Source organism: Hylobates moloch, unplaced genomic scaffold (genome assembly GCF_009828535.3).
Source record: "Hylobates moloch isolate HMO894 unplaced genomic scaffold, HMol_V3 SCAFFOLD_10, whole genome shotgun sequence".
In the NCBI taxonomy this organism is placed as follows: Eukaryota; Metazoa; Chordata; class Mammalia; order Primates; family Hylobatidae; genus Hylobates; species Hylobates moloch.
Window position 1 is genome coordinate 9,692,041 of NW_026652285.1, and position 22,515 is coordinate 9,714,555.

At 46.6% G+C, this 22,515-nt stretch overlaps 1 protein-coding gene across 5 annotated transcripts; it reads left to right on the forward strand.

The window, feature by feature from the left end:
• Positions 1–123: 123 nt before the first annotated feature.
• Positions 124–22,467, forward strand: TMEM98 (transmembrane protein 98). 5 transcript variants are annotated; one of them, XM_058446023.1, is made up of 8 exons: positions 124–305; positions 11,856–11,931; positions 12,004–12,188; positions 13,692–13,823; positions 14,812–14,845; positions 17,148–17,263; positions 20,306–20,365; positions 21,612–22,467. In XM_058446023.1, the coding sequence occupies exons 3-8, from the start codon at positions 12,058–12,060 to the stop codon at positions 21,817–21,819; spliced, it is 681 nt and encodes a 226-aa protein (XP_058302006.1). In that variant the 5' UTR covers positions 124–305; positions 11,856–11,931; positions 12,004–12,057; the 3' UTR covers positions 21,820–22,467. The 5 variants fall into 5 exon arrangements, with proteins under 5 accessions (XP_058302006.1, XP_032018843.1, XP_058302007.1 ...); XM_032162952.2 differs by lacking the exon at positions 124–305 and adding an exon at positions 8,717–8,853; XM_058446024.1 differs by lacking the exon at positions 124–305 and adding an exon at positions 8,988–9,006.
• The last annotated feature ends 48 nt before the right edge of the window (positions 22,468–22,515 follow it).

The window sequence follows — 22,515 nt, forward strand, 5'->3', positions numbered from 1 at the left end:
TGTGGAAAGCAACCAATTAGACGGATTGCAGGCCATCACTTCATTTGCTTGGGGTGAACACCAAGTGCCCAATGGGAAACCTCTGGAGGGTATCTGGACCCCAGAAAATTCTGTAATGGGGGCTCTTGAGCCCCTATGCTCGGGCCTGCTCTCACCCTGTGGCGTGTGCTTTCATTTTCAATAAATCTCTGCTTTTGTTGCTTCATTCTTTCCTTGCTTAGTGCATTTTGTCTAATTCTTTGTTCAAAATGCCAAGAACCTGGAGACCCTCCACCCAAAACATATTTTGGTGAGCCAGCCAAAAGGTAAGCCCGAAGTTTGGGGTTTATTTTTCTCCTTTCTGCTCCATACAGGGTAATCTCTCTCTCTCTCTCTCTCTCTCTCCCCCCCACTCTCTCTCTCTCCCCCACTCTCTCTCTCTCCCCCACTCTCTCTCTCTCTCTCTTTTCCTTTGCAACTCAGGTCCCTTGGTGAGCAGTGTCTAAGCATGGAGGCAACTGCAGATTTCTGGCTGTGGCAGGTGAAGTGAAAGGGTTTCCACGTGGAGGCACCTAACTGCCACCGCCTGGTTTGCTTAAGGGACCTGGGTATTCTTCCTTTCTTTGTTTTTCAGTCTTTCAGTGGCTGTTTCCTAGTAGCTCCTTGGTAATTGAGGGCAACTGGCTGGGTCTACTCTCCAGTGTTGCCTGAAGGCCAAGGAGTGAATGGGGATAATTGCCCTGCCCAGAAGCAGGAAGGACTCTTCTATCTTTTCTGGTTGTGGTACCTGATCGCTACATGTGGCACAGCTTGGGGCGAACTCACAAGTGTTTCAGGCGACTTAAACCTTTTCTTATGCTAAATTCTTCCCTTCTCCTACTCGACTGGCTAAGGGCAAAAGAAACCCACTCAGCCTCCAGTTCCTGTCATTAAAGTTCATGGCTATCTCTAGTGGAATGAAGAGCATGGGAAAGTGTGGCCTTAACAAATTATAAGAGTGCTGGAAGTCCAGGCCTTCATCCAAGGATAAAAGGAAAGCTCATAGTAGGCCATGATCTCTGGAAGGAAAACATGCAAAGTGGCACTGGTGCCCATCTAAGGTCAGAGACATCTGACACTCTAAGATTGTACCCCAAAGGGGACACCCTGGGGGATCCTCCGGACCACAACCTCTCCAAAGGGAATGCCCTCGGCAGGGGTTCTTAGGCCTAGTACTGAGCCCTCCTTAGAATTTTCTCTTGCAGTTGCAATACTGTTTGGCCCCAATATTGTTTGGAATCTGGAGTTTGCTGTTGAATGGTAAAGTGGGATGGAGTTGCATATATCCAGGCTTTAGTGTTGCTGTCCTAAACAGGGTTGGGTCTGGTTAATATGTGATGCTCTCCTTTGGTGCTGTTTGGCCCCAGTGTTCTTTGGAATCTGGGGAGGTCTGGCCTTTAAAAATCAAACTGCTATGAAAACTGCTTTACCTGAAATTTTGGTTCATGGCCTTCATTGGATTACCTAGTGGGGCAAACAAAGTAAAACTGGTGAGCTTGTATTGCTATCTCATGGCTAGGATTCCAAGGTAAAAGGTACTGGATCTTCATTTATGTGTGTGTATACATGTCTAGATGTGTTTATTTGTATGTATGCTTATTGTTATATGTTGTGTCTACCAAACTGGCTTATAAGTAAAAGAGCCCTCATAAATTAAAAAAATAAGTTTAAGCAATGTTCAAGTTCACATGACTTAAGTATAACTTTACTAAACAAGCTGCTTTTAAAATTATTGTTAAAATAAAAATAGAAATGCCTTCAGAACTGTCAGCAAACACTTTTGTCTGGATTTTATATTTGTCTCTGCTAGATATTTTGAGGTGTCCAGGTTTGGCATAGAAAGTTATAAAACTATAAACCCAGCCGAAACAAAGTGATCTTGGTTTGCGTGCCCCTTTTATTGATAAACATGGGTAATTTAATGTTGTCAGCTAAATCTTGTGATTTATTAGCAAAAATACCTACATATTTAACTTTGAGACTCTTACTTAGGTTTAGGTGAACACCTGATGTTCACTGGCTATTAAAAACATAGTTAACAAGGAAATAACTAACTTTAAATGGTAGCATTTAATATCTCAGTTTACAGAAGTTATCTAGATAAATGTAAGTGAAAGAATTGAGTACATGTAAATAGGATAAATGCTTTATGTAAATGTTTTGTGTAAATTAAAATCTTAAAATTATTTTTGATGCTCATTGAATATGTGGGTCATTTCCAATTAAGAAAGGGTTGTGATACAGGGAAATATATTTTTAAAAATTGTGGAATTGTTCTTATCTATAAATGCCCATGTCTGATAGTTCAAGATTTCTTGCTTTTTAGTGTTTTGCTAAAGTTTTAGGTTACTAAGGACAAAATGTGCCAAAAATGTTTGTGATATTAGTGAGAAAAATAATAATTTCGTCTAATTCAGAAGTTATCTAAAAGTTAGTTCGAATTACAGATTTGAAAAAGTTGTTTATGAAACAATGTAGTAAGCAACCAGTAAGTAGGGAAGAAAGATGTGGAAAAGTTTAGATAATAAAATATTCTTTAAAACCTGGTAGAGAATTGGAGAAATTTAGCTAATTAACATTTTCATAGTTAAAGCTCTTAGTCTTGATTAAAGTAAAATAAGAAATATTGTAAAAAAATGCATTGGCAGTTTGGCAATTCTTTTTAAACATAGTTAAGCTGTGTTATGTATGTGTGGAGTCAAATTTCACATACATGCTTGCATTGCTGCACACTATGTTTACTGTTTTGCACGGATAGTGCTGGCACTGGAGTACTTACTGATTATGTGCCTGGAGTGAATTTGTTTTTTTTTTTTTTTTTGAGATGGAATCTAGCTCTGTCACCCAGCCTGGAGTGCAGTGGCATGATCTCGGCTCACTGCAACCTCTGCCTCCTGGGTTCAAGCTATTCTCCTGCCACAGCCTCCTGAGTAGCTGGGATTACGGGTGCGTGCCACCATGCCTGGTTAATTTTTGTATTTTTTAGTAGAGCTGGGGTTTCACCATGTTGGCCAGGCTTGTCTTGAACTCCTGACCTCAAGTGATCCACCCGCCTTGGCCTCCCAAAGTGCTGGGATTACAGACGTGAACCACCACGGCTGGCTGAGAGCGTATTTCTTGATTGCACAGGATATATGGTGATATTGGTGAACTTAAGGATACTGAATTGTATATCAGGAATAAAATATTAATTATGTGGGATTTTTTTCTGGGGGAGCTCTGGGTAACACTGCTGCCTCCCGGGTAGACTGAGTAGGAGAAATTTAGGTTGGTTTCCTGTTTATTTGTTTGTGCTTCTAATTTTTATTTGTTTACTGTTTATGCTCCCTTGGGCTTTGCTTATGTATGCATATATATAAAACCATGATGTTTTTTAGTTTCTAGTGGAAGGCTTTTATTTGGTTCTATGAATAGTTATTTTGTTTCCTGTGCATTTCTAGCAAGTCATCATTTGTTCCATTTGTCTGGAATTTCTAGGCTACCTTTGTTGGGTTCACAGGAATTGATGGAACACATCAGCTTGTTAACTTTAAACGAACTTTTTGGATATTAGGTTCCCTGATACTTTAAGTGTATTGAGTATACTTTTAAGTCGTATTTTTCTCTCTCTGCCTAATTTGTCCAGACTTTGTAAACTATTTGTGAATATTCCTTTTTTTTTTTTTTTTTTTTCTTGAGATGGAGTCTTGCTCTGTTACCCAGGCTGGAGTGCAGTGGCGTGATCTCAGCTCACTGCAACCTCTGCCTCCTGGGTTCAAGTGATTCTCACGCCTCAGCCTCCCAAGTGCTGGGATTACAGGCATGAGCCGCCGCACCCGGCCTGTGAATATTCTTAATTCATGGCAATGATTGTGTTTGCATATAGTTGAGCCAGGGTCACTAGGGCTGCTCGGGGAGAGAGAACCCAGAAACCTGACACGCGGCAAAAGGGTAAGAATTTCTTACCAGTCAGACCTCTGGCCTCTCTCTCTCTGTGCAAACCGGTTGAATGAATGGTAAAAGATTATAAGAAGGCATGGGAATGTAAATTTTTGTAAACCTTTAACATATTTAATAGGCTTCCCAAAATCAAATTTCAGCTTACATATTTAGTTACATGGGAAGCATTGTCAAAATAAAAAAAATGTTTAATTTTCTTCAGGTTATAGTTCAGTGAATATTAATATATGTTACAAAATTATATGAGATTTCTAAAATTCTAAATATGTCTGAGTATATGCTATCATTCATGTTTATTATGTTAACTTACTGTAGACCACAGAAATAACCAAATTTCTTTGTATAAAAGTGTTAACCCAAGTAGAACAAAAATTAATTGAGTACCAAGAAAATACTTTGCCAGATTTGCATGCTAAATCAGCGGATACTAAAATTGTTTAGATATACAATTTGAATGAACTCCATGGTCTAAGTCAAATTACCTATGATAACCCATCAGTTGTCAGTGCTATGCAGCTAAACTGGAGAAACAACTGGTATTCAAGAGGACATAAGTCCAATGTTAAGCATGGACTCATGGAGAACCAGGACAGCAGCCTTACCCTTCCTAAGTCCTTAAAGCTTTTGTTATTAAAGGTTATGCATTCCATGACTCATCATGGAAAAGACAAAATAATCCAAATTAAATATATATTGGTGTGCTGACTTATACATTGCTAAAGTAGTTTGTAACCAATGTTTGGTTTGTCAAATCCATATTCCTGGGAAGAAAATCAAATCTTCAGGTACATTTGGCTACCTCATGGGCCATTTAAACATTTCAATTGTCATTTTCAATGCATGTTTCTGGTTGTAAAAAAGCTTTCCTATGCAAGAGGGCTGATGTTATAACAGTAGATTATTATGCTACAGTGTATTTTCACCAGGTAAAGAAAGCTTTTTATGGGTCACTGAGGACAATCAACCCCTTCACAATCTAGAACCCAAAGACTGGGTATTCTGAGAACATCTACTGTAAAGGCTATAGTTACACAACAGATTTTAAATTCTTTTGTGAAGGTTATGATAGAATCGGCTGAACAGAGAAGTATCTGTGCAGCTGCTGGCATTTGTGGCCTATGGAGAAATACATCAAATGAAGATTATAGAGATTTAGTTGTAGGGGATTAACGAAGAGATTTCTTAGTTAAGTGAGTAGATTCTTTAGCACATTCTTTGATTTAATTTTAGGTGGTTTGGTTTATGGGGATCCTGGGTATGAAGTATGCTCCAAACTCTTGGTATTATCCTCCCAGTAGTCATAATAATAGTCTCCCTGGTGTGCTGTATATCTCAAAGGCTTTAAATGCTTGCATTCAGCCATCTCTAGAATGTCAAATGGTCTCTTTTCAAGTGGAATGACAAGAGCTGAAAGAAATGCACGACCAGGAGGATACCATAACCTATGAATAATGTGGTGAGCCTGGAAACCCAAAATGATGGCACGTGAGTGTGGTGCTAAGGCCCTAACTTTTGGTCACACTCTCACTCAAGGGAGAACCTGACCAAAAAGGGAGAATTTTTTTAACAAAATTATGAGAGGCCAGTGTTTTGGACTGACCTCATGCGCTAGGCCCCAGCAAACCAAACAAACCAAAACACATAGATCCTAAAACAGACCAGGTTTTGTTTTTCTCCTGCAAACAGGATGTTCCACCATAAGGAGATACCCTCTACTCAGTCCTCGTTCCCACTGTACAAAACTCACTGTTGTTTTACTGTTTCCCAGTGGGTTTCAAGACCAAATAAGTACATTTACGATGGTGATAGTGACATGAATGACTAAAGTTTTGGTCAATCTCTCAAAATTGAGAAAATGACCAAAAGGGGGAAATTGTTAAAGCGAATTAAATATAGCCTGAGAAGGACTCCGTATTTCTATATTGGAGTCTTTGTGGATGAATGGTAACCTAATTTAGGAATATGTGCCTGTAAAAATAGCTGAGTCTTGGCCAATCCCAGCAACCCCAAATCAGGCCAGGAGATAAGGTACTTATTAAAACGTGGAAGGAGAGATCACCTGCTCTGGATAATAGTGGCCATTTTTATATTGCCTCCTTCCAAACTTATGGAATCACTTCCTTTGTAGTAATTAGCAGAACGTTTCAATTCATCTCCATAACGAACATTCCTGACAGCATAATTATCCACCCCCTGAAGTTCCTGTTAAATCTTTTTTTTTTTTTTTTTGAGGCAGCGTCTCGCTCTGTCGCCCAGGCTGGAGTGCAGTGGCGCAATCTCGGCTCACTGCAAGCTCCGCCTCCCGGGTTCACGCCATTCTCCTGCCTCAGCCTCTCCGAGTAGCTGGGACTACAGGCGCCCGCCACCATGCCCGGCTAATTTTTTTTTTGTATTTTTAGTAGAGACGGGGTTTCACCGTGGTCTCGATCTCCTGACCTCATGATCCGCCCGCCTCGGCCTCCCAAAGTGCTAGGATTACAAGCGTGAGCCACCGCGCCCGGCCCTGTTAAATCTTTTAACCATATTCATTTCCTTTCACATAGAGACCATCAAGCTTCAGATGATCATGTGACAAGGTTTCCAGTCAGTTCCAGGTGAAGACACCACCCCTGGCCATCAGGATGCCACCCTGTCTCCACTAGACAGAGTAGGGCGAGAGTTCCCATGATCTCCAATAGGTAGGGACTATGCCCTAAGTTGGCATGAAGCAGTTACAGTTCCTCTGCCTCCCATAAAGATTTATGGGGGTCATGTCTCTCAGGAGGGAGATGAGGCAGGAGAATAGGGTCTGGAGGCAGGGAACCTAAGGGTTCACAGGACTTCCTAGAACTAAATCAAAAGGAAAACCCCAACTTTCCTCACCTAAGTAACAAACGGACCAGAGACTACTCCCTTTGCAACCCCCACTCCCCACTTTCTGCTTGGCAGATGGAAAATCTTTTGAAAGTACCTCTGATTGCTTTTCCGCAACCAATCCTACGTTTGCATAGAAGTGTAACTTTGTAACTTCACTTTAGCCTCTGATTGGTTGTGGAATCAGACTGATTGCGAGCCAAATCTTCTTTTGCATAGGAGTGTAACCTTTGTAACTTCACTTCAGCCTCTGATTGGTTGCTTTCCACAACCAATCAGACTGATTGTGGCACCACTTCATTTACATGGGGTGGACACCAAGTGGCCAATGGGAAACCTCTAGGAAGTATTTGGACCCCAGAAGATTCCACAGCAGGGGGTCTTGAGCCCCTGTGCTGGAGCCTGCTCCCACCCTGTGGAATGCACTTTCGTTTTCAATAAATCTCCGCTTTTGTTGCTTCATTCTTTCTTTCCTTGCTTTGTTGGTGCGTTTTGTCTAATTCTTTGTTCAAAATGACAAGAACTGGCCGGGCGCTGTGGCTCACGCCTATAATCCCAACACTTTGGGAAGCTGAGGCGGGTGGATCACCTGAGGTCAGGAGTTCCACACCAGCCCGGCCAATGTGGCGAAACCCCGTCTCTACTAAAAATACAAAAAAATTAGCTGGACGTGGTGGTGCACACCTGTAATCCCAGCTACTTGGGAGGCTGAGGCAGGAGAATCACTTGAACCCGGGAGGCAGAGGTTGCAGTGAGCTGAGATCGCGCCATTGCACTCCAGCCTGGGCAACAGAGCCAGACTGTTTCAAAAAAAAAAAGACAAAAACCTGGACACCCTCCACCCGTAATAAGCCAAGACTGTGCCACAGCACTCCAGCCTGGGCGACAGAGTGAGACTCTGTCTCAAAAAAATTAAGATAAAACAACAACAAAAGTATGAACCAAAAAAACCACCTCTGTGGGCTAGATGTGTCCTTGGGGGTACCAGTTTGCAGACCCTGTGTCAAGCGGCCTAGGACCCAATCTGTATCCTTTGTTAACTCTCACCGATACTGACCTTAGACCCGGACCACTGGGATCCTGCCCTGCACCTCGTGCTTTAGTTGGCCCACTCCAGCTGGAGCGCATGTTCCCTTCTAGATCGTGCTCCTGGTACCCTGGACTCTGGAAATCCCTGTAAACAGTCCTGAGCCTGCTTCCAAGGTCTGACTTCCATTCACCCAGGGCAGCCTGCCCTGCCTGGCCTGAGTATCGTTAGAATCAAGGATGGCAGGGTAGGGGGTGTGTGTTTGCCTCAACGGGGAGTCCCCCTTCCGTATGTATGGGATGGAGTCGTGTGGGAATAGAAGCAGCAAGACTACTAGCAAGGGACCTGCATTTGTACTCTTGCCCCTGGCTAGGCCGTCGTTAGGGGTGGACCTGCTTGTCACTGCCCCGTGGGTCAGGCTGTAAATAAGAGCGACTCTCGATTCACTCTTTACCCTGGGCCAGGCAGTCCGATGCATCCTGCATCCCATCATTCCTAATACCAACTCCGAGGATGCTGACAAGCAGCAGCCCCGTTTTACAGACCGAGGCACAGAGGCTGAAATAAGTTGCCCATAGCTAATGAATGGCAGAGGCAGAGTTTCAACGGGACAGTCCGTGGCGGAGCACACTGGCTCCGCCGCCAGCCCCCTGCGGAACCCGTCGGCGCTCGCCGCCTGGGACCGCCAGCCCCGGGCGGGGCGCAGGCAGGGACCCTCCGCTGCCCTCTCCGTCTGCCGCCCGGACGGGCCTCCGCGGCGGCGCGAGGAAGGGGTGTTGGGTCGCCAGGGCCCGCCTCCCAGCTGCCCCGACCGCCGGGGGGCCTGGCGGTGACGGCGGCGCCTGGCGGCGGGGATTTGGCGCGGGCCGGGGGCCGGGGCCGGGGCGCGGGGGCGCGGGGCTGGATTCCTAGGGCCGCGGCGCTTCCCGGCATGCTCCGCTGCAGGCCCGCGCCCGCGCCCGGACTTTGCCATCGGCGGGGCAGTCGCGGGATGCGCCCGGGAGCCGCAACCTGAGGTGGGTGAGCCCCGCCGGGCCGGGCGGGCCGCGGCGAGTCGGGGAAGGGGACGCGGGAGGCGCGGGGCCCGGCCTAGCTGCCGGGGAGAGGGGAGGCCGGCGCCGCAGCTTTGTTCTCGTCGCGGGGCCGCGCGCCCGAAGTTGGGGAAAGGAGTAGGAGCCGCGCCGCGGAGCGCTTCGGGGCCCGTGCGGCACGTCCCGGGCGGGCTGGGGGTCCCTCCCTCCCGGGGACGGAGTGGGCGTCCTGGGTGGACGAGCACGGGGAGGCGGGTAGGGTCTTGGGTCTGTTCTGTCTTTGTGGGTCTAGAACCGGAGGGGAAGGGGGAAAGTAAGGGAGAGAGAAAGAGACGGAGAGAAACAGGAAAACTTACTTTTCAGGACGCAGGGAAGAATAGATAAGGAAAAACACAAAGAAACGCCACGCAGACTGCAGGGAAGGACCGCGAACACACGCTCCGAGAAACACACTCAGCTCACACGCACTGAGAAGCACACTTAAGATAAACAGGTCACACACAGAAGCACACTCAGAAACATTCAGTTCACACTCAGAAACACACGCACTCAGAAGCACACTCAAGATAAACACTCAGCTCACACACAGAAGCACACTCAGAGAAACATTCAGTTCACACACACTCAAACACACTCCGAGAAACACTCAGCTCACACGCACTCAGAAGCACACTCAGCTCACACACAGAAGCACACTCGGAGAAACATTCAGCTCACACACAGAAACATACTCTGAGAAACACACTCAGCTCACACCCACTCAGAAGCACACTCAAGATAAACAGCTGACACAAGCACATTCAGAAAACACTCAGAAACACAGCTCACACTCAGAAACACACTGAGAAACAGCTCACACACTCAGAAGCCCACTGAGAAACAGCTCACACACACAGAAACAGAAAAAAACAGCTCACGCACACTAACACAAACACACACGGAGAAACACTCAGAAGCACACTCAGCTCACACACACCCAGAGAAACACGCTCAGAGAAACACTCAGAACGCACAGGAAGAGAGAGGAAACCAAGTGGGTGGTCTTGGAAGCCTGGGACCGGGGGAGGGGAAGGAGAGACACTGAGAAGCGGGAGATGGGAGCAGCAGAGTGAAAGATGCCTGGAGAGAGAAACCAGAGATAAAGCCAGACATAAGAGGAGGCAAAAAACACAAAGGCCAAAAGTAGGTGGATAAAAGGACAGTACAGAGAAACACACATCTAGAGAAATAGAGGCGGACCCTGAGAATTGCCCCCCTCCCCCACCTACCTCTCACAAAATCAGCGATACACACAGAAGAAAGAGGCAGATGCCAGCCTTCTCCTTCTTGTGGTCCAGTGAGCTGGAGATGGGAGAGCAGCTCTGTGAGCCCTTTGAGAAAGGCTTCCTTGGCACTTTAAGCCAGGCACGTCCCAACCTTGTCTACCTGGCAAACTCCTGCTTATCCTTCAAAACCCAGCTCAAGCCTCACCACTCCTGTGAAAGTGTCAGTTCCCAGAAAGTGTCATGCAAACACAGTTACTCTCTTTTCTGTGTTCTTCTGCAGGAAGCACAGGCACATGGAGTTGAAGTGGTTTGTAACCTGTCTACCTTTCCCACCAGCTCGTTGAGATCAGGGTCTCTGTCCTATCTCCAATCTCCAGTGCATGATGCATAGTAGATGATCAATAAATACTTAGTGAATGGTGACTGAGAGCGTTTGGACCCTCCGAGACACGGAGGATAGAATTAAGTGCAAATAGAGGAAAAGCACCATCCTACTAGTATTGTAAGGACTCCTAAGTCAGAGGGTCTTTTTATCACGTGGGGAAATTAAAGCCCAGAGAGGGGAGAATGCTTGCACAAAGAGAGGCAAGCAGGAGGCCTACAATGAAATAACAATGAAATAGCAGTGAATATGTACTTCTGTGAGATGCCCTTGTTCTTCTGGCTTATGAGTTTAAAACAGGTGTGAAAGACCCCTGTTCTTCAGTTCCTCTGTCCGGAGGCAGCTACTGTTACCAAGTTACATTTTATGTGTGTTTGTGCCTATCCATGTGTTCATACCAAAAAAAATTCTGTGCACACACTAGTATATACAAATGCACGGACTTCTTTCATTCTTCTTTTGTACACAAATAATTCTATGAGAAAAAGAAATAGATGTGAAAGAGTCTCCTGAATGAAAACTGGCAAGAGGCAATGGACACTTTAATGCCATTTCGAAGTTTCCAACACTGAAACTGGCAATTAGAACTCTTTCCAGAACCTTCACAGTCTTCTTTCTTCCTTAGAAAGGAAAAGTAGAGTGAATGTCCATCTCAGTTGAAGTGGATGGCTTTCCACCTCCTGACTGCATATTGGAAAAATTCTGTAACCTCCCTGAACCTCGGTTTCCTCAACTGTAAAATGGGGTTACTAATGTCCACTTCATAAGATTGTTGTTGGAAAAGTTAACCAAGAACCTGGTGCCGAATAGATCCTCAGTAAATACAGTTTCATCTTTCCTCTCTTTAATAGGTGTTCTTTTGTGCATGTTTTTATGGCTGCGAAAACAACTGCTAGTTAAAATGTTTCTTTTTGTCTAGGGTTTAAAAAGCTATCTTAAGGCCGGCTTGGTGTCTCACGTCTGTAATCCCAGCACTTTGGGAGGCCCGAGGCGGGTGGATCACTTGAGGTCAGGAGTTCAAGACCAGGCTGACCAACATGGTGAAACCCCGTCTCTACTAAAAATACAAAAAATTAGCCGGGTGTGGTGGTGCACACCTGTAATCCCAGCTACTTGGGAGGCTGAGGCAGGAGAATCGCTTGAACCCAGGAGGCGGAGGTTGCAGTGAGCTGAGATTGCACCATTGCACTCCAGCCTGGGTGACAGAGCTAGACTCCATCTTAAAAAAAAACAAAAACACAAACAAACAACTATTTTAGTCCAACTGGGGAGCACATTCTTCTGAGAAAGGAAAAGGTAAATTTGGGGCATGGCATAAATTCTACCTTGGTTCTCTTCAGGCCCTCAGGTCTCTGAAGGTGTCGTGGAGGAACCTAGCACCTGCCATCCTCTCCCCCAATTTGCCACTTCCAGCAGGTAAGACCCACCTGTCCCACTCTCTTTCATGGCTTCTTGACCAGATCTGCTCTGACTTCATGTTCTCTCAAGCTTTAGCCCATGAGGAGGATGTGAGCGGGACTGAGTCAGGAGCCCTCTGGAAGCATGGAGACCGTGGTGATTGTTGCCATAGGTGTGCTGGCCACCATCTTTCTGGCGTCGTTTGCAGCCTTGGTGCTGGTTTGCAGGCAGCGCTACTGCCGGCCGCGAGACCTGCTGCAGCGCTATGATTCTAAGTGAGTGAGCCTGTGGAGGGCAAGGAGGAGGGGTGGGCTCTAACTAAAGGAAAAGAGAGGAACACGTAGTTCAGTGCTGGGCAACTCTAACTCAGCTTTTTGGTTCTAAAATGGTACCTGCAGGTGTCCTTCCCTGTAAAGACCTCAGAGTTTAGGAATGTTCCTTAAGCCTCCCAACGTCCTGAGTCACCTCCTTCTCTGCTTCCTGAGCCAAGAAGAAAGTCACTGAATATGAACATGTTCACCTAGCATAAAAGCTCAGCCATCTGTCTCAAACTGGCCACCTCACTTAGCAGTTGGACAAGCCAAATCACTTTCCAGTCAGACCCACAGGAACAGAAATCAGATGCCCACACTCTGGCCATACATCTAAGCAACAAACATTTGGTTTTGTGAAATCCCAACTTAGGACTGTCTCTCTTTGCACAGCAGACTTTTTTTTTTTTTTCGATAGAGTTTCACTCTCGTCGCCCAGGCTGGAGTGCAATGGTACAATCTTGGCTCACTGCAACCTCCGCCTCCCGGGTTCAAGTGATTCTCCTGCCTCAGCCTCCCACGTAGCTGGGATTACAGGCATGCACCACCACACCCAGCTAATTTTTGTATTTTTAGTAGAGACGGGGTTTCACCATGTTGGCCAGGCTGGTCTTGAACTCCTGACCTCAGGTGATCTGCCCGCCTCAGCTTCCCAAAGTGCTGGGATTACAGGCATGAGCCACCATGCTTGGCCTGCCCAGCAGACTTCTTTGTGATGCATTGTATGTGAAATATATTTTGTAAGCAGGATTCTATTTTCAATTTAGGGATATTTTAATCGATAGACCCTTCAGGGATTAACCCTTAGTTTTTCTTATCTTTCTGTCTTAATCCTATCAGCATCTCTGTCAAGTGGTTCATAATTTATAAATGCCCATTTATATGACCCAGGAAAGCTCTTCTATTGAACAGAATGCCATGGTATCTCATTTTATAAAGTACCCTGTTATAAAATTGGAGGTGTTTTTACTTCTTTCACTTTTCCAGTGTAACTAGGAAAAGGCAGGGATATAGGGATGGACCAAAGTGGCTCACAAGAGTTATTCTGCAGACCAGGTAGGGAGCCCAAGTAGGTTTGGGTAATAGGAACCACCGCCTCTCTGTAAAATGTAGGATTAAAGGGAAAATACATTATAGAAGGATATAATTTTGTCCTGAAAGGATATCCCTAATATCTTTGTAATCAAGTAGTTATACCATACTCTTTCTCTTGGTAGCTTATCTGACTCCGTTTCACTTTTCTTTTGTTTTAGTGCACCCGGCCTGCCTCCCCAACTCCCTGTCTATCCATGTGCCCTACCCTCAACTGCAGCCCCACTAGGCTTAGGTTTGGATCCGGGACAAGTGGTCTCTGCCCTAGCTTATCGACTCCCTTCCTTCTTTTATGGTGTATGTGGGCCTCAGTGAGGAGAGGGTCAGCAGCAGTCACCCACCATGAAACCATTTAACAGGGGCCTTTTCTTCCAGGCCCATTGTGGACCTCATTGGTGCCATGGAGACCCAGTCTGAGCCCTCCGAGTTAGAACTGGACGATGTCGTTATCACCAACCCCCACATTGAGGCCATTCTGGAGAATGAAGACTGGATCGAAGACGCCTCGTAAGGCCATGGGAATTGTTTGCTTCCGGGCTTCTGGCAAATGATGCCCTTTGCTGGTGTCCTTTGCCAGAGCACTTAGCTGGCATTCAAGAACAGTCACTCTGTTACTTGCTGCTCTTTCCTGTGCCTTTAGTGTGGGGGAAAATCAGAATATGACTTGAAAGTGTTTGTCCTTTCCTTCTCTTCCCACATTTTGTAGACCTGAACACTGCAGCCTATAGTTGTGTGGCAAAGGTTGTTATAAAGTCACCCTGGTGTGCTTGGGTTATCCTTGAGGTGCCCATAAATTTGGCTCAGGCTTCAGAGATGCAGCCCTTTTCTTTACGATCTCAGGGATCTCTCCATCCAACAGGAGCCCCTACATTTTGAGAAGCGGCTGCTACTTCATTGCCTTATCCATTTAGCCATCCATTCCCTGGGCCCATGTTTGTGGGGCATTATGTGCAGGGTACTGGGTCAGGTGCTGCAGATATTGAAACGGTTGAAAAGACAGAGTTATAGTCAGTATCACAGAAACTGTAAGAGATCCTTGTGTACAGTGCAGTAGGCACATGGAGAAGGCAGTGTCCAGGTTTGCCTGGGTTGGGGAGGTTGAGCTGGATCTTACGGAATATATCACAGAGGAGGTGCCTTTTGACTTGGGTCTTGAAAGATGAGGAGGAATTCCCCAGGCTGAGCAAAGGGGAAGGACACATTGGGCAGAGGGAACAGTCTACCAGAAGCTTGAGAGTTATAATAAAGCATGACTCGCTAGGCACACAGTGGAGCTTGCTGGAAGAGTGGATTGGGTACAGCGGGGGGAAGGGAAGGGAGGTGCTCCATCATTTAACTCATGGGCTGGTTCATTTTGACACTGAGGCATTCCCACTCTCAGTGGTTGGTACTCGGCTGTGCCCACCAGTCAGGGCGAGTTGAGAAGCAAGGGTGGGAGCTGGAGGGTGGTGGGCCCCTCCAGATGATCACTGATGACTTCTTCTTGTTTCCCCAGGGGTCTCATGTCCCACTGCATTGCCATCTTGAAGGTAACCCTCTCTTATTTCTCTGTGGGATAAAGGGGAGTCGAAAAGCACCACTGTGCGTGGATGGAGTAGAACGGGACCTTAGAAAGGGCCCTGACCCCTCGTAAGAGGCCTTTCCTTAACCTGACACTTAGAATTTTTGTGGTTTACTTCCCCTCCTGCCTGGACTGGCTATTTACAGAATCTCAAGGCTGTTTCAAAGGCTTTATTTCATCTGGTCATCTTAATTCAATGACCTGTGGGAAAGGCAGCCTAGGTACACAGCCACCATTTCACTCCTCATGGAGAAAGCTGTGTATGCCTGAGACCATGTAGTTGCCAAGAGAAATGGGGTTTCCCTGCTTCCCCCTGCACACTCATTTTCACTAACAGAGAGTTCAGGCCTGTACGGTGAGTTTCTTTCTGTATTTGGATTTCTACTGTGACTAGAAAGTCATTACTAGCCCTCTTTGGCTGTGATTTTAGTCAGCCAAATGGGACAATCTGTTAAAAAACCAAAGCAGGCATACTTCAATCTGAAGGCAGAGGATTTTTTCTTTGAAAGCCTGGAATCTTTGAAAAATTGCATCCGATTTGCATTTTGGGTAATTTTATGGTTTTGGCATTTGTTTTCAATTCTTGCCTGTTAATATCCTACCTAATAGAATAATAACTATACTGAAATATTTGGCCAGTTGCAAATATCAGTTTTTTTTTTTTTTTTTTTTTTTTGAGGCAGAGTCTCGCTCTGTCACCCAGGCTGGAGTGCAGTGGCGCAATCTCGGCTCACTGCAAGCTCCGCCTCCCGGGTTCACGCCATTCTCCTGCCTCAGCCTCTCCGAGTAGCTGGGACTACAGGCGCCCGCCACCACGCCCGGCTAATTTTTTATATTTTTTTAGTAGAGACGGGGTTTCACCGTGGTCTCGATCTCCTGACCTTGTGATTCGCCCGCCTCGGCCTCCCAAAGTGCTGGGATTACAAGCGTGAGCCACCGCGCCCGGCCCAGTTTTTTTTTTTTTTTACATCAGTAACCTGGGTAATCACACATTTATCTCTTTGACTAGTAATTATTCAAGATTTCAGAAGAGACAACTTTGTCTTTTCTTTAGTGTCATTCAGTAGAAGACACTATTAATAATACGTTCTTTACCCCACTTCTTCTTTGGCTGTCTCGGTATGGATAAATGCCTAGTAGGAAGTTATTATCTCAGAGTCAAGGCTTAGTTAATTCTGAGAGGCTCTTTGGATATACAAATTAGCCATATTTAGATATAAATATGGTTATTGATAGAGCTAGGTGGGCATAATGGCTAGAGGATAATACTATACCACATTTCCCTTCTCCCAGCCAAGATGTGTCTTGGGCCTGGGTTTTATCTCCTGTCCTCATCTATTAGGAGGAGAAATGGCACCTGTGGTGTGAGATGAATCAGCTGGAGGGAGTCATATTGAATTGGAATCTGTGTCTACCCGGGGAACCTCAGATCCAAGGAGAGGGCTTCTAAGTCTCCTCTTGGGATCTTAAGACCCTTTTGCTAGGTCACCTGCCCTTGAGTCTCTGTGGTGGGAGCTGGGAGAAGGGTCTGGGCTAACTCCCAGATAGACCTTTGGTCTTCTTTCTGCTCTCTACTGTCCAGCTCCAAGTATGGGTCAGGTAGAGGTGCTTCCTTGCCATGGATAGAGGCGCACCCATGTTGGTTGGTTCTAGCATGGGTAGGCCTGGAAAGGGGAAGCAAGCCCTGGGGTGGCCAGCTCTGTGGGTGGACCACGAAGAAGGCTGTAATCAGTCTTGCCTTTTCCCTGCTTTTCCTAAGGTCCTTTCATCATCAGCTTGACAAACATGCTAATATATTACCTGAGACAGTTGTTGAAATAAGTGCTGTTATTGGAGCGTGTGCTTAAAGGGAACAATTGCCCTTTGTTCAGCCCCATTCCTGAGGGTGCCCTGCTGGAGATATTTATTCTTGTGGAAGACTAAACCATGAGATGAAGGAATAGAAAAAGAAAGTAGGTTTTTCCCCTAAGTGAGAAGGTGAAATTGGAGCACATGATTTTTCTTAGACAGATTATTTCAGCTTAGGCTTCCCAGAGCCCACACCCTGCCCTTGATCTGCGGCTCCCACCCCAGTTCCTCTCCCAGCCATGTCCTTGGCTTTTGCCACTTCCCACCCGTTTCCTCTCATCTCTGTACTTTTCACATCTGGCCATTAGGTTAGGGGGCCAGCTGCGATGGGACTCACGGCAGGGCTGATTTGTCTTGTGGGGGTGGTGAGGCCCTGAGTGGAGCCAGGTCAGCCCTCATCTCTCTCCTCCCTGCCACATTAGATTTGTCACACTCTGACAGAGAAGCTTGTTGCTATGACAATGGGCTCTGGGGCCAAGATGAAGACTTCAGCCAGTGTCAGCGACATCATTGTGGTGGCCAAGCGGATCAGCCCCAGGTGAGCGATTGGCAGCTTTGAGGTCCCCACACTCCACGAGGGAAGAGAGGGGCTGGAAGCTGGGGTAGCCGCAGAGCTGGGCTCTTCTATAAAACGGTGCACAGGCAACTTCAGCTATTTGTTTCCCACACATTTACAGAGTGACCAGGAGGGTTTAGGTACCGAGACTTCCCAGCTAAGGTGGGCTCCCACCATCCCCACCTGCAGCATGACCCATCTGAGAGGGCTTTGGGGAAGCTCCAGCAGGTGCCTAGTCCTGACGCTGTCCTAGACCCTGCCCTGCACAGCCCGTGGCCACCCCTCTTTCCCAGCCACATACCAGCTCCCCTTGCCACGCCTTCCTCCCAGGCCAACATGTCACACAGATGCCCACACCCTGTCTCTGCCCGAATCTGTATTGGAGACTAGCTTGGGGGACCCACCCTGGCTGTGCCCACTGCTCCATCCCTGGCCCAGGCCAGCAGCTTCCAGCACTGGGTGGGAGCTGAAGCCATATGGCATTCAACCTCCCAGATTCCAGGCTGACTGCGAAATCCCGTGTGGGAGGCAACCAGCAGGATTGCAGTCAACAGCTACACCCCCTCATTTGGGCTTGATTTCCTGAGGAAAAATAAAGCCCTTTTCTTAGAGCCAAGGGCTGTACTAAGTTTGTGCTGCCACCTGATGGCTGGTATGGCGACGTGCCTGAGCAGAGGATCGAGGCCAGGATGTTTTCCCTGTCAGCCACCTGGCCCCTCCGCCCACCCGGGAGGGCACCTCTGTATGCCTGGTGAAACAATGGCACTGCTGTGAGTTCCAGGGGCCCACACGTTCCTTGTTGCTGTGGCCCTGGGTAAATCACGAGGAACCAGCCCTTTCTCTGCCTCAAGATTAACCAAATAGAAACGACCAGTTTCCTGAGTTGCCACGTGAGTTCCTCTGAGGGAATACACGACCTGGTCAGCTTGAACTCAGTCCAGGCAGTTCAGTGAGTTGAGAGAGTGGGAGGGAGATAATCCATGGAGGGACTCAGCGCAGAACAGTTCCCGGCCTTCTCTGGAGTTGCTTCCAGTGGGCTGTAGCTACATGGTCAGCCCCTGGCTTTATAAGAACCTGCATCCCAGGCTGTGGGTGGGCACTGGACGTTCCTTCCCCATTATTTTATTTATTTATTTATTTTTGAGACGGAATCTTGCTCTGTCACCCAGGCTGGAGTGCGGTGGCGCGATCTTGGCTCACTACAACCTCCACCTACCGGGTTCAAGAGATTCTCCTGCCTCAGCTCCCTGAGTAGCTGGGATTACAGGCACCTGCTACTGTGCCTGGCTAGTTTTTGTATTTTTAGTAGAGATGGCGTTTCACCATGTTGGCCAGGCTAGTCTCAAACTCCTGACCTCAGGTGATCCTCCCGCCTCAGCCTCCCAAAGTGCTGGGATTATAGGTGTGAGCCACCACACCCGGCCTCCTTCCCCATTAGTTTTAAAGATTCTGCACTATGGTATCCGCTAGACCCTTCATCATGCTTTTTGTGCCTTCTAAGAGCCACTTAGGGGCCAGGCAGATTCCTGTGATACAGGTTACAAGGCAGCACTTTCAGGAGGTTGAGGTTTCTGTGTAAGCCTGGGTGAGTAGGATCAGCACTGGTCCTAAGGTGAGGGTGTGGCATTGTCCAGAGAGTGGACCTGCCCTGGTGCTCACAGGCCTGTCCTAAAGAGTACCTTGGACTACTTCTAGAATGCTCCGTGCCATAATTCAGTCAGGGTCCTTGCTTTGTCCTTTTGCCCTCACACTTCTTTCTCCTTCTGGCCATGTTTTGTCCCCATTGTTTTTCCTGCTCCATTTATCCCACACAGTGTGTTGATGGCCTATTAGTCTCAAGGAGGTGGCTTCAGCTCCAGGGCACTAGAGAAAGGGGCTGGCTGAGACAGGCGCCGAGGGTGACTGTGTCTCTGCATGTCCTCACCAGCTCCACAGCCCTGAATAGGTGTTTGAGGCCATCTTTTTTTCAAGTGCTTTTAGAAATCAAACAATACGTCTTTATTTTTTCTTCCTATCAAGTGTTCATGAGCAAAGATTTGGAGCAAAACCTTGTACCACGCAAATCAGAATGAATTGTAGTTCTGAACTTGATTTAAAAAAATTAACCACAGGGTAGAAGAAATCCAATAGAGCAGTGTGAAGCGAAATGAAACTCATGGCCTTCTTTTTCGGTGTCTTACGTACCTTTAGCTTTGTATTTTTTTTTTTCCTGAATACAAGAGTAATGAATGCTTGTAAAAATGTAAAATACTGCAGACACAGATGACCTGGAAAGTCTACTCCCTCCCAGTTGTAGGAAAAAACCACTATTAAGTGGTGAGTGTTCCTCCAGATCCTTCCCAACCCCACATTTCAGAGCTTTTGTTTATCTATTTTTATGCAAATGACAGATTGAGCTTTACATATTATTTGGCAATTTGCCTTTTTAATACAGTAGTAATCTTGAACATCTTTCCATATGTATGACTGTATTTTTAAAAACCATTGGAAGGAACTGAAACAAAACTAGAAAACAAAATAATCTCTACAAAGACTGAACCTGAAATCTTTGTGCCTAAGTGTCTGTCTGAGAATGCAGAAGCAATTGGAGAAAGAACCATTAAAGACCGGGTCTGGAATACCAAAAAGGAAGAATTGGAATAAAGATAGAAAGGAAGGAAGGGGCCAGGCGTGTGGCTCACGTGCCTGTAATCCCAGCACTATGGAAGGCTGAGGTGGGTGGATCACCTGAGGTCAGGAGTTCAAGGCCAGCCTGGCCAACATGGTGAAACCCTATCTCTACTAAAAATACAAAAATTAGCTGGGCATGGTGGTGCGTGCCTGTAATCCCAGATACTTGGGAAGCTGAGGCAGGAGAATCACTTGAGCCTGGGAGGTGGAGGTTGCAGTAAGCTGAGATAGCACCACTGCACTCCAGCCTGGGTGACAGAGCGAGACTCTGTCTCAGAAGAAAAAAAAAAAAAAAAGGAAGGAGAAAAGGAGATCAGGAAAGTGAAGTACTGAACACCTTTTGCCTCTGGTCAGGGTGGATGATGTTGTGAAGTCGATGTACCCTCCGTTGGACCCCAAGCTCTTGGACGCACGGTGAGACTGGGGTGGGTGCATGTTTGGTTTTTCATGCAAAGGTCCAGAACTGTTTTATCAGATCTGCGATGCTGGCTGACTGGCTTGTGTAGGGAGGGTGGCTTTGCAGCCTCCTTAGGCTGCCCGGGCCTTGGGTGCCATTTACTTCAGTGAGCGGTGCCTGACTGGGTGATAGAGGCCAGTCCTCTCCTGAAACCCAGGAGAAGAAAGAGCCAGTCTTAGATTTTAAATTGTTATGATTAGACTTCCGGCCATGTTACATCCTAACTGTGCCTTCCCTTCCACCTTTTCCCCTTGCCCTCTCTGATTTTTGGACCCCAGAAGCAGACATGCCTTAGCTGTGAGTGCCACCCAGTTGGGCAGTGGGGCAGTGGTTCCCAGAGCAGTGAGAATGGAGGTGACAGGTCAGCCACAGCTGTGCTCACCTACCACCAGACATGTGCATACACAGAGTGTACTTAGCCCTATGAAATTGTTATGTTCCTGTACCAGAGGCAACCCATTTAAGAAATATAGATTCTTTCCTGCCTTGGATTTATATGACTGTTTCATACACGTGTAACAGTTGCCAGATCGGCAGTGGGTCACAGTGCTTCAGCTTTGGTTTCTCTGCCCCACTCCTACTGCTGCCCAGCTTTGTCCATGGGTTAATAATCTGTAATGTATTCTCAAATGCATCATGGTACTCACTATATAAAAGGTATTCTACAGTGAATTTTTCAGCACTGAAAAATCTACTCCTCCGTTTGGTTTTCAATTACATTTTTTTTTTTGAGTTGGATAAACCAGCCCTGGGCCTTACCGATTTGTAATCAATAAGGAATATTTAAGTGAGGGTGTGTCTGTCCTACGTTTCAGTGGGCAGCAGTTGGGGAATATGCTCATCTGATTGACCATATCTGAACTGTTTGACAAAGCGCTCTTTGGGGAGATGTTAATAGGTGTGCTGCAGAAAATGGCTTCCACAGTCTTAAATGAGCTTGTGAGAGACAGCCTGTTATATTCACCTTGGAGCTTTACCAGGTACATCTCAGAAGGCTCTGAGGCAGGCTTCAGTTAACCTTGTTTAACCCAGCCATCTCCAAATTTATTTGAGCATGGAGCCAACTTTAAATTGCATACCTACCAACATCCTAGGGAAGGGTGTGCAGTTTGGGGAATACTAGTCAAAAAGTCTATCTATTTGGGCTTTTGTGCAAAGTCCCTCATTTCCTAGGAAACCTGACCCTATTTTTTTTTTCCCTAGGACGACTGCCCTGCTCCTGTCTGTCAGTCATCTGGTGCTGGTGACAAGGAATGCCTGCCATCTGACAGGAGGCCTGGACTGGATTGACCAGTCTCTGTCGGCTGCTGAGGAGCATTTGGAAGTCCTTCGAGAAGCAGCCCTAGCTTCTGAGCCAGATAAAGGCCTCCCAGGCCCCGAAGGCTTCCTGCAGGAGCAGTCTGCAATTTAGTGCCTACAGGCCAGCAGTTAGCCATGAAGACCCCTGCCGCCATCCCTGGGTGGCTCAGCTTAGCCTTCTACTTTTTCCTGTAGAGTTAGTTGTTGTCCACGGCTGGAGAGTTCAGCTGTGTGTGCATAGTAAAGCAGGAGATCCCTGTCAGTTTATGCCTCTTTTGCAGTTGCAAACTGTGGCTGGTGAGTGGCAGTCTAATACTACAGTTAGGGGAGATGCCATTCACTCTCTGCGTAGAGGAGCATTGAAAACTGGTGGACTGTCAGCTTTATTTAGCTCACCTAGTGTTTTCAGGAAAATTGAGCCACCGTTTAAGAAATCAAGAGGTTTCAAATTAAAATTAGAATTTCTGGCCTCTCTCGATCGGTCAGAATGTGTGGCAGTTCTGATCTGCATTTTCAGAAGAGGACAATCAATTGAAACTAAGTAGGGATTTCTTCTTTTGGCAAGACTTGTATTCTCTCACCTGGTTTGTTTCATTTATTTGTATTATCTGCCTGGTCCCCGAGGCGTCTGAGTCCTCCCCCTTAGAGGTTTGGGTTTGAAGCTGAGGAACTACAAAGTTGATGATTTCTTTTTTATCTTTATGCCTGCAATTTTACCTAGCTACCACTAGGTGGATAGTAAATTTATACTTACATTTCCCTCAAGTGTGTAGTTATTGAGTCAAATTCATATGCATGGTGTATTGTG